This window comes from Cinclus cinclus, chromosome 16, assembly GCF_963662255.1.
Source record: "Cinclus cinclus chromosome 16, bCinCin1.1, whole genome shotgun sequence".
NCBI lineage: Eukaryota > Metazoa > Chordata > Aves > Passeriformes > Cinclidae > Cinclus > Cinclus cinclus.
In genome coordinates, this window is record NC_085061.1 from 13,047,954 (window position 1) to 13,060,250 (window position 12,297).

The window sequence follows — 12,297 nt, forward strand, 5'->3', positions numbered from 1 at the left end:
TAGAGTTATATATTTTAGAGTTACATATCATAGTTAGGAGTCCTGAGCTTTTTGATTCCAACAGTTTTGGGTGCTTGAAGATAGTAACAAGATATCAAGAATATGAGAAAGGCTTCCATAAAGTTATGGCTTAAGAATAAATCAATGAAACATCATATATGAATGTGTGGTCTGTTTTCAGATCCTCTGGTAGCTTTTTCTCCTGAACTGCAAATAAGAGTATCTGACATTGTGGGCTGCACAGTAATTTTTCAAACTGCACATTAAATTGTCTGTTAGGACAAAGCTTCTGTATTGATGTTTTCCTTAATAGCATTTTGTTTTTTAGTTATTTTCCAGTTCCAGCTCCTGACAAGCTGGGGTGATCCCTACTACATTGGTTTGAATGGGCTGGAGTTGTTCAATGAACACGGAGAGCAAATCTTCCTGACTGAAAACAGTATCCTTTGCACACCAAGCACCCCTGGCCCTGCTGATGCACTTTACTCCTTGGCAAATTGTCACGGGGCATCACTTCCACACTGCCAGGTTGTCCTGTGGGATTAACTCTGCATCTCTTTCCCTGTATTTGGGTGATGAACCTCTTTTCCATATGTTTTTATGGATTCTATGTAATTCCAGAACATTTATTCTCTCAGTGGGATGCACCAACAAAGCAGGACAAAGTTAAGAGAAGGGAAGGCTTAAGAAGGGTGTGGTATTTTCTGCTCTTGACATTTCTTCTTTGGTGGGGAAGGACCAGGAAGTTTGCTGAGCTATAAATTCATAAGAAAATATTGAGTTCAGTGCTTTTTTTGTTTTTAATGGAATCTTTCATTGTGCCTCAAGAAAGAAATTTTTAATGACTGTTGTTCTGGAGATTTAAGGCTGTTCTAGACACCCAGTGCAGTCATGAAGATCAGGGCTGAGAGTTTGAATCTGATTCAGAGTTCCCTAGAGATCCAAGAGGGAATGAAGGGCATGTTGGGAAGATTGATGTTCATCAAGGTTACACTTTGTGCTCTGTACCAGCCAAAGTCTTTAAGAGCTGAAAGTTTCATACCCCAACATACAACTCCCATAGTTCAGGTACACGGAAGGAACATTTCTTAACCCCTGAAAATAAATAGCACAAATGCTGCAGGAATTGTTCATCTCTAAGGATCCTCACTGCCTAATAAATAGGGAATTCAATGAAATAAAGGCTTTTCCCCCAGTGCTATTTTGATTTGTATCTTGTATGATACACTTGGAATTTGAAATATTTATAATGGACACAAAACATTTTGAAATTGAGAAGTGGTAATAAATTGTCTTTAAGAACCAGGCATTTTTAAGGGACCTGGTACAGCTCTACAGTGCAAAACAGTAAAGCCAGGTAAAGAATTTTCAGCTCCTTTTGAATGATCACCTGTTCCTGCCTGTGCAGTTGTGTGTGGGATGTATTAGGATCCCACAAGAGAATATTTGTCTTAGTGCAATATTTAATTTGGTAATTCACTACTGAATCAAGCTTTTCTTAAACACTTGAGGCATTGTTGTGTCATTCCTTCAGTTCTTTTTAAATACTTACAGACTTTTAGAAAGCAGGATGGGGAAGTTAATATCCCTCCAACTGGATTGCTTGGGATTCATAATTCTTAAGACAGTGTCACCCATCCACATTTCTTTGCATGTCTTTAACGTTCATATGTGTTTTTAATGTAAATGTTCTCTTACAGAGAAAATCTTTTTGCCTGTTCAATGGGAATTCAATCTTTCCCTCTCAAAGAAATGAAAAAAGTTTGCATTACACAGTCACTGATTTTTACCACAAACCTTGAGGAACTCAAGCAAAACCTAGTCTGACTGATGACTGCCTCCTGCAAAGACACTCTTCTTGAGATAGGTTTTATGTGAAGAATTTGCACAAGCTTATGATAAAAATATGGGACATTGTCAGGAAGTGCCTATTCCTGATAACGGAGCTTTATTGATGAAGTCATAAGTACATATTTGAGAATGAATTAAATGCAGCTGGTTAGTTGATTCCTATTTTAAAAATAAACTGGAATGCCAGAATATCTAAGGGTTGTCCTGCTTTTAAGTATGTGCCCCTAAGTTCCACAGGTTTGCAGTCTAGGGAGTACTGCTGTACTGGTGGAAACTCATTCATGAAGTTGTGAAGAGCATAAACTTTTAAATATGGTGTTTCTGAAATATCCATTTTTGGGTTATTTATGCTTAAAGTTTTTTTTCAGATATTGCTGCTTTTCCAGATAGTGTCAACATTTTGGATGATGTATCTGGAGACATCCGGACTCCAGACAAACTGATTGACAGAGTGAATGACACCACTGATGGCAGGCACATGTGGCTGGCACCAGTTCTTCCTGGTTTGGTACATTTTCTCTTTTCATTCTGTTTTAGTGATGTGTGTGGATGGAACTGGAAGCATGGAGGAAAGGGGAAGCATATAGAATTGATAGCTAAATTTGATATTAGTAACAGATGCTAAATCACTGCTTTTTAGAAGTTGTTTTTATTGCAGCCTCTCTGCACTGCACAGGCAGCAGCAGTGGAGGTTTCCCAGGTTTGCCATCTCCTCTCTTCATGGGGCAACAACAGAAGATTTTCCAGAGATGCTTTTTGAGTCACTGTGACAAAGATACTGCCGGAGGAGTTCTGTGCAATAAACACCTTCCTGGTGCTTTTAAGTTAACTTTTATAAAATACACTGAGTATTGTTCCAACAGTGAAAAATTATTTTTTAATCTCATTATCTGTGTTGAATTCAAATTTGTAGATTAGGGATAGCAGACTTAGTATTTCATGTCCTAAGGCCACAAATGATTCAGCCCTTTTAGAAGTCCCATGATTCATAGCTGGGATATAAAAAATCTGAACAGGAAAAGTAAATAAACTTAGATGACTTCTGGCCTTGTTTTGGGAAAGGACATTTTTTAGGGGCCTGTAAGGGGCATAATTAAGGTGGTTTTATTTCTTATAAGAGAATGGATTTAAAAAGAAAACAAAATATATGTGGTAAGCTATCATTTACTGTGTTGTTGAAATCCTCACTCCAGATGTTGCAGTTATTAATTAGAATATTAAAAGTGAGGAATTGTTAATTTATATAATGATGTGTTGTAACAAAGGGCTATAATTAAGGTAAAGCTTTTAAGTGTACTTGGGAATAGTGAGCACTTGCATTTCCTGGAGATGTGGAAGGTCTGTGTGATGCCTGAGGCTCCTGCTGTGTAGATCCCACATCCTGAATCCTGGCAATTTGATGGGATGCTCAGATGTCTCTATTAAGAGGATGACTGATTGATTTGACAATCACCTGTGTGTGCTCATGTCCTTACAAAAGACATGCTTGCAGAGGCTGTTTCACTTGGGGAAAAAGGAAAATAACAGGCCCTGAAGTTCTCTCTCTTTGTGTTGTTCTGCCTGAACCAAAGTACTGCAGAAGAGCACAAAATACCAGTATTAAAGAGTAAATTGATAATGTGTGAAATGCAGGAGGCAGAAGCGATTTAGTGGTGTTTGCTGTCCTTGAACTGTAGCAAATTACACCTCTGTAAAATGCACAGAGTACTTTTCCCTCCTCCATCTTCCCTGGGATGGTTGTTGAGCTGGGAGGTGCTGGATGGAGCAATCAGCCTATTGATGCTGAGCCTCTGGAGCTGGGCTGCTGAACCAGAGCTTGTGAGTGCTCCCATCCTCAGTGCAGGCTGCTTGCAAAGCTGCAGTAACTCTTTGATGTATTGGAAGCTTCAGAAGCTTGAAGGGAAGTGCTATTATAGCCTTTCTTTTCCTTCCTTTCCTTCTTTTTCTTTTTGATTCTAAAAGTGGTTTCCTGTTTTCAAATTCATTTCTTACACGAGCGGAATTTGAATTATTTGTTCTCCTGTTACTGATTGTCATTTTATTTCTTTCTTTGAATGGATTTTTAATCAAATATATAATTTGCTGTGGTCCAACAGTTGTTGTTGGGGACAGTGCTCCAGTTGTCTCATGGAAAATCACAGATGCAAACATTTCTGTTGATCCAATCTACCTTTCTTTCTTCAGTAAAAAAACTCCAGCATAATGATTTAATATAACCTACAGTATCTTCTCTAGTACATCAAAGGATTAAAACTTCAGAGGATACTAAAGATGAAGCTTAAGATATGTTGATCCAAAGTTGATATAGTGGCTCATAAAAGGAAAAGCATGGAATTAACTGTAGCAGGCAAGATTGGTTTCCTGCCTGCCTAATCTTTGGTCTTAACATCTTGACATTAACGTCACTGAAAGGCAGATGAATAATACCTTAAGCAGTAATTGTTTAGTAAGCATCTGGAGGATTGTCTCTAAATTCCTGGTAGTATAACTCACACAAAAATTGCAAAATTTCTGCAATAGCTTTCAGGGCATACAGGGGAAATTTTAGTCTTGCAAATAGAAAGGTGGATTCCATTCATATTTGAGAGAAAGAGATGGAATAGAATAAAATTATGGATTCACAGAGTGGTTTGGGTTGGAAGGGACCTTAAAGCTCATTCAGTCCCACCCCTGCCATGGGCAAGGACACCTTCCATCACCCCAGGTTACTCCAGGCCCATCCAGCCTGGCCTGGGACCCTTCCAGGGATCCAGGGACAACCACAGCTGCTCTGGGCACCCTGTGCCAGGGCCTGCCCACCCTCACAGGGAACAATTCCCTCCCAGTATCTCACCTAACCCTGCCCTCTGGCAGTGGGAAGCCATTCCCCCTTGTCCTGGCATTCCAGGTCCTTGAAATTGTCTCTCTTGCAGGCTCCATGCAGAATAGAGCAGCTCAGAAGAGGCATCAGCTTGTCTAATCTCTAAGGATATGTAATGTCTGTATTTGGTTTATGAAATACTCATTAAAAGCGTCTCTATCCCCCTCCTCCAATTTCCAGGCAGTCCAGGATGACAAGGATGCTCTAGGTCTCATCTTCTGTGCTTTTCAGAGAAGCTGTGGGGTACAGCAAACATCTGGGAATTACCAGCAGGGATGATAGCTGAACTTCCATCCTCAGCATCAGTTATCTGACCTCCAGCCATATCTCTTCAGATGGGAACCTCTTTTGATGTAACATGCATGATAATTTAAATTCTTTGGGGAATTTGTACTGTTAAATATAAATTCTCTTTTACAGGTGAATAGGGTGTATGTCATTTTTGATGTACCTACTACTGTGTCAATGATCAAGTTATGGAATTATGCCAAGACACCTCAGAGAGGTGTGAAGGAGTTTGGTGTAAGTCATTTTCCTGTGCATTTTGTATGTCCTGGTGAGTCAGCTGGCTCCATTCTGGACGTGTTCTCACAGTTTGTTGAAGTGTGATTCCATGTAATCTCAAAGGATGGGATTCATCTCATTTAACTCTGCATTTAATATTAATATGACTAATCTATGCCAGTCATCTATCCTGCCTTTTCTGTCCAGGGAAAGAAAACTTTCTGATTTTTGTCTTAGATAATTTTCTTAAGACAAAATAACACTTGCCTTTTTCCACTGACTGTAGAGTAGGCATGGAAGACTAGTTTGAACTACAAACCCAAGTTTTAGACAGCTGAAGTGGGGTGAGATTCATTAATTCCTAGATTTAAAAGTGATTCACCCCAGTGAATAGAATGGCAATTATGTAAAACACAAAATGCATTTTTAATTACTTACTTGAAAGTGCATTTAAAAATATCAATGACAAGATTAAAAAAAAAAAAAAATTGGGGAGGAAAAAAATTTCAAACTCCAGCAGCAAATAGAGAGAAATGGAAGTTTTAAGGAAAGCGAAAGCTAAATTAATCATTGGATTTGTGAAACAATAAGGGCAAAATGCTTTCTAGTTAATTGCTAGAAACAGCTGCTGAAAGTAAGGCCTCATTTCCTGATGGATTTTTGTTTATTTCTTCAATATTTGTAGCTTCTGGTGGATGATTTACTGGTGTACAATGGGATTCTGGACATGGTGAGCCATGTGGTGTCAGGCATCCTCCCCACGTGTGACCCCGTGGTGCCCTACCACACCATCCTCTTCACAGATGATGAGAGGATTTGCCACCAGGAGAGGAGAACTGTTATCAGGTACGTGAGTGGATCTTGGTTGGGACAAAGAACTTTGGCTTTAAAAACTGGTTTGATGTGACTGATGTCAGCAGTGTGTGTATTGCTGAGGAAAATTCCCTTTCAGAGCATCCCTGGCCTCACTTGAGGAGGAGTAAGTAGATTTTTAGATATGAGGACCAAACTACCAGCTTTGTTTGCAAGCATCTTTTAGCACTTCCTGGTATTCATGATTTAGATTTACATCTATTTTCATGAAAGCCTGTAAACACAAAATTAAAAAATTAGGCTTCCTTACAGAAGGATTAATAAATTCCAATGATACTACATAGAGGGGGAAAAAATAGAAAGTTCATGAAAAGAAAACAAGCATCAAAATTAAAGAAAATAAACTCCTCTGATTTGACACAGATGCTAATTAAGGAGCCAGAATTCTACTATTTTATAAACAGTCTAAAATAATGAACTTCTAAAATGAGGAATGAATTGCATTTGGGGGAATGATGCTTTGAAACCACTAAGGTGGCAATCTCATGAAGAATGTGATGAAATCCAGTGAAAAATGCACTTACATTTAAAAGGCCAGGATTGGTAGGGTCTAAAAAACAGTCCCTGGCAAGGAAAGCAAAGATTTGAAAGAATAATTTATTTTAAATGGGATTGAAAAGTGAAAAAAATGAAAGCTTATAGAAATGAACACTTTCTTATATGTGGGACAGCTGACAAATAGAATGTTTTGCACATGCATCACTTAGGAAAAAAAGTGAAGTTTTGCATGGATAAATGGTGTGTGATCCACTCAGAAGGTAATTCAAACATTTAGAAATAAGCAGAAGGAACACGAGATGCTCTGAATAAAGACAGAAGTTCACATTTGCCTACAGGGTTTGTTTTCTTGTGCTTCCCTAAAGCATTGGCTGTTGGCCACTGGTCCTGTCAGAGGTTGAATAAATTATTATTTGGATTTGTTGTGTTGGACTCATGTTTTTGTACGAGTGGCTGTGTTGTCATGGTAAAACTTGGAGGTGAACAATTTCTCAGAGTGAAAAAGTCGCTGAAATGAAAATGCCTTGAGGAAATAAAAGTTTGGAGAAAATTTTCAATGGGATAGACAAAGGAGGAAGATGGCAAATGAGCCTTTACTTTCCTCAGCTTCAGATCTTTCTATGAGTAAAATTATTTTACTGAAACCAGGGTAGCACCATCTGTAATCACAGATCTTTTTCACATAACTTCCTTTGCACATATTTATAAGACATATGTCCTTTGATCTACTTGAAAGAGGAGTTTTTGGGGTCACAAACACTGCCTGGTCTCTTTTCCAGTTGAGAACATGCTGAGCCTTTTCTCTTCCAGACTTTAGTGCCAGAGTTTTCTTGCTCTTTCTTCCCAGCCTGGTCTGCAGTCATCTTTTCTCTTTTTTTCACCTCCCACCCTACTAAAATACAGGATACTTCAGCAACAATGGAAGACCTGCTGGATAATATCCCTTCATTTTAAAAATGCTCTGGAGCTTTTATGTATTGTTGCTTGTGATGTTGGCCTATTCTCTTTCACATGGCACTGTTCAGTATTTTATGAACCTGAACTTGAGCCTGATATTATCATCAGTAGTATAAGTTTTGGTTTGCTTCAGTATTGGCTCTTCTGTTTCACTGTGACAGTTTGAGAGACATTACATTTTTCTTCAGAAATAGAAACCCATTTTCTGCAGTATTAGGAGAAAAAAGGAAAAATGCACTTCTTTTATTGCAAAGGCACAAATATTTGTTGGGTTTTTTTTTTTTTTTTGGTCTATGCGAAGGGGAGATGTTATCAGTGATGTTTTCCTTACCTTTCAATTCAGCTCATGTTCTTCTCAGTAATCTGTTTAGTTTAATGTACCTTTGAAGTTATAACTTCTTTCACAAATAGAAATGGTTAAAATTTTGCAGCAGCCTGCAAGCAAAACTTGTCACAATAAATGAATTTTGTTTAGTTCAGAAAAGTTTCAAATAATGCTTTTTCAGTATTATGAAGCAGTGTGTAAGTTCCATATGAGGATTTTTAAAATCTCTGATTTAAAATCTCACTTTACTTTGTGGTTCAAGCTGTGTAGGCAGGCTTGAAAATTGTAGAGTAAATATGATATTTATATTTGAATGTGTGCCTGAATGAATGCCACTAATTAAAACTGGCAAGAAATCCTTCAGGTGGATGAGGACAGGATAATTCCTGTGTAGTGGGGCTGTGCTGTGGAGCTGTGGCACTCCAGACATCCCTTCTTTGGTATCCTTGTCCAGAACTCTCATAACTTTTCCCAATGATGATTGTTTTGGCCGTTGTGCTGATTTCAATCTTTTCAGCAATCACGTGGAGGATCAGGATGTACGAATGATGAATGAAAATGAGATTGTCACCAGCAGCAAAAAGAAACAAATTGAGGCTGATCCGGGTGAGTTCTGTCTTCACATTTTTCTGCTGCTCAATTCCTGCAGACAGAGTGTGGATAATGAGCATTGTTATAGCCCTAAACTGGGAAAAGTGGGAAGTCTGATGTATATTTAGCTCTGCTTTTTCTGTCATAGAAAGACAAACTGCAAATTCCCTCTTCCTGTGGGTTTCTACTCTGTATCTAGATCTGAAAGGGGATGATGTGGTTGTGGCTCACAGCACCACAAATGCAGAAATCCTCAGCAAAGAAACTGGCTGAAGATAATTTGAAAATGGCTGTTAATTGTACAGGTTCATTGATAGCTTTTGGAATAATAAATTCATTGCATCCCCACTGGCCTTTTAAGCAGCTTCAGAGATGGTGCAGATGTGTCTGAGAATCAGCTGCTTGTTGCTCCTTGAGCAAACCCAGAATCACAGTGATTGTAACAAGGGGGAAAACGTGTTGACTCTATTCCTCCCACTGTCTTTCTGGTTGGTCTTTTTGCTTACAAAGTGATAATTAAAAAGACAACCTCTCTTTTTTTCCCAAGGAGAAAGAGTAGATTGTATTTATAGTCTGAAGAGTACCAGTCATTCATTGTAAATTACTCAGAATAGCTCCCTAAATACATCTCAAATTCTCAGCCAAGCTGGTATATTCATGATTGGTTTTCTCTCCTGAGCATGACACTTTCTCCAATTAGTTCTCTAGGAAGTGTTACAGATATTATTTGATGGCTTTTAATAACAGTTCTGTAGGAGAAGGATTTGAAATGCCATTGCCTGTAAAAAAACAGCTTGGAAGTTATGATATTTAACAATACTTGGCAAAAGTATCCTGTACCCACTGGAATGCATCCTGGCTTCCAGAACAGACATGTCCAGTAAAGAACAGCTGTCACTGCCATGGCCATCACATCTTTTCCAGCATTGAGGACACACAGCCTCTGAAGTCACCAGTTGAGGGTGGCCTGTTGCCCTCTGCCCCATTTCCCCTTTGCAGTCCTGGCTGGTATCAGCCACAGATGTAACACATTTGATAACACATTTGTGGAATGATTTGGGTTGGAGGAGACCTTAGGGGATTCCTTTCCTGAGGGAGGGTCCAGCCTCCTGCTCAGGACAGCGTCAACCCTAAATTCAGAGCAGGTTGCACAGGAAAGCAATTCCATGGGTCTGTGAAAAAGCTGGCAGTACTCACTGTCAGTGTAAGAAACATTACTGAGAAGGGTGGCTTGGCTTCCCTCAGGGGTGGAAAGAGAAATGGGCATTTTTGTTCCTCATTTTAATCCATGGCTTCCCTGTCAGTGTACAGTCCTAAAGCAGCCCTTCATTTTCATCAACAGCTCTGCGCCCCAAAACCTGCATCAGCGAGAAAGGATTGCAGAGGAGGAAAAGATAACAAGGGAAGTCCTGAATGCATCCAGCCCTAAGTAACTGCAATCCAGATCTCCAAAATATGCATACCCAAATGGAAGATTTTCCATGTCTGCTGCTGCTGAACCACCTCCTCTTGTGAGAGACAGTTTTACTTGCTACAGGAAATATTCTTCAGAATGAAATGTAAAGCATGAATTCAGTATCCTGGAGGATTTTTTGCTCGTGATCTGTCTGAATTTCCCCCCTTATCTCCTAATTGAAAATCCAGGGAAGGAGGAACATAAAGGAGAGAGTGAGAACCTTTCTGCTGACAACTGTTCTGCCAAGTACAGAGAACTTGGGCTAAGCAGGATTGTCCACAGGTTTTTAGATTATTTCTGAAGCTTTTATTCCTAAATCCTAGCTGGATGATCACAAAGATTCTCACTAGAAGGAGGTGTTGCTTTATTTCTGATGCCTGTAAATAGTTCTGTGAGAAATGTACTTGTTAGAGGAAATACTCTTTAGCTGTCTGTCTCTGGGCATGTTTGGATGCCAGGGCTGTCTCTAGGAGCTGCCACTGTTTCTGACACCTAGACAGGTTCCACTGGGCTTGCAGAAATGTGATGGCTGCCTTTAGGAAGTGGAGATCAGGAAGTGGCTTTATCAAGGTTTAATAAGTGCATTTCAGCTGTCACCTTTTCATGTTTTGCAGTGAAATAATTATTTCTTTCATCATTTCACTACCATGGAAAAAGCAAGTGAGGTGTTTTGCCTGGAGTGCCATTGACAGGTGCTCTGCACATCCTTCAGAGTCCTCCTGCTACAGAGCAATGTTTTTTTCCTCCTATTTTTCCTGAATTTATATGAACAAGGAGGCCATGCCTCTGTGCTGCACTAACCAGATGTTGCCAGCAACAGATCATCACTTCTGAGAAATGGTAAATGCCTTTTACTTAGATGAAGGTTAGGAGAAAAGTGCATTTTTAAACAAAAATATCCTGCACATGTAGTCATTTAAATAAAAACTCTAACTAAATATGCTGCAGAATTTGCTATGCAAATGTATTTTTCCCTGAAAACTTGGTGTTTGTGACAACCTGTAAATCTCTTCCCTGGATTCTCATTTAGAACTTGCTCATTCCTGTGATTCTGTGATTGTTTCCAGAGAGAACTGAGTGCTGAAGTCAGGATGTGCTTTCACACATAAACCAGAGATGCTGGTGCAGCTCAATTTAGAAACAAACTGTGCTGCTTCCTTTTCTGTCCTGTCAGGAGTGTAATATCTTGTATATTTGCTTATTAAAACATCACTGCTGTTGCCTGAGCTGAAAGGACACAAGATAACAATGCATTTCCCAGGTTTCTGTGTACTGATGGAGCAAAAGAATTTATTTTGTACTAAATACAAACTACTTTACTTTTAAATGTGAAATAGTGTGTGTGAGTACATTGTACTTTGTTTAAGGGCTCTTCCCAAGCTGCACTGACTAAAGAATCCTCTTGTTCTGAGAGTTCTCCCCTGAGAACTCTCAGCAAAAACTGAGTGCTAACTTTTGCTCCAAATCATATAACAGGCAACTCCAAATGAAAAAGAGGAGGAGCTGAGAGGAGGAGTATTGGAAGGGCTCAGATATAAATGTCTGTGTTTGGAAGGGGAGAGGGTGCTGCAAGGTTTTCAAGGCTTAAGGGACAATCATGGATTTGTCATGTGGGCAATCTCTAGGTGTGATGAGGCCTGTCACATTGTTTGTTCTTCTGAGAAAATTGCATTGGTTGTGCAGCGAAATGAAATCTGCTGTTTCCTGGCACTGAACAGCATCTCTCTTATTGATCTGAAAAGGTATGAGGGGGAGAGGACTTGCTGTGCTCACCTGTGTTCTCTGTATCTGTCTGGAGCATGTCAAGTCCTGCATGGTGGGCTAATGATTTTTCAACCCTAATGCTCCAGGTTTTGGAACTATTTGGTGAAGCTCAGATGTGTAATGGTTCTCTCTGTGCTTCCCTGCCACCAAGTCGTCCTCACCTCAGCTGGTGACTGCAGCCAATTTTCAGCATCTTTTGTCCCTGGAAATCTGTATCCAGTGCAGCTGGTCAGGCGTCTGCCACAGAGTGCAATGGCTTCAACATTTACCATCCTCTCCCAGCAGCCCTTGTACCCATTCAGGAGATTCCCCACAACTGCCACGCTGTGCAAAGACCATTATAGTCTTGAAAACATTTTAAAAGCTTGTCAAGTAGTGGAACATCCTCCTCTGCAGTGTCTGTGTGTGAAAGAAGGGTTTGCCAGCCTGCTGTCTGGGATGACAAAAACCACCAAGGCGCAGCCTAATGGAGTCCTTGGTTCTAGTCAGTCATTCTAGAGAGCAGCATAATGTTTGGAAAATACTTCATTCATCTCTGTGGGGTAGGAGCTGTCAGCGTTTGCCCTCCTAATTGGAGCTGAGATGTAATGACCCTTTATATAACCAAAGATAATTAAG

General features: G+C 39.7%; 1 protein-coding gene across 1 annotated transcript in view; it reads left to right on the plus strand.

The window, feature by feature from the left end:
- KATNIP (katanin interacting protein) overlaps positions 1-11,191 on the plus strand; it is a 56,182-nt gene extending 44,991 nt beyond the window's left edge. Inside the window, exons 23-28 of the mRNA XM_062503797.1 lie at positions 329-439; positions 2,220-2,359; positions 5,132-5,233; positions 5,901-6,061; positions 8,386-8,474; positions 9,802-11,191. Of these exons, the coding sequence (XP_062359781.1) occupies positions 329-439; positions 2,220-2,359; positions 5,132-5,233; positions 5,901-6,061; positions 8,386-8,474; positions 9,802-9,857 (659 nt within the window). The 3' untranslated portion in view covers positions 9,858-11,191. The remainder of the gene's footprint in view (positions 1-328; positions 440-2,219; positions 2,360-5,131; positions 5,234-5,900; positions 6,062-8,385; positions 8,475-9,801) is intronic.
- The last annotated feature ends 1,106 nt before the right edge of the window (positions 11,192-12,297 follow it).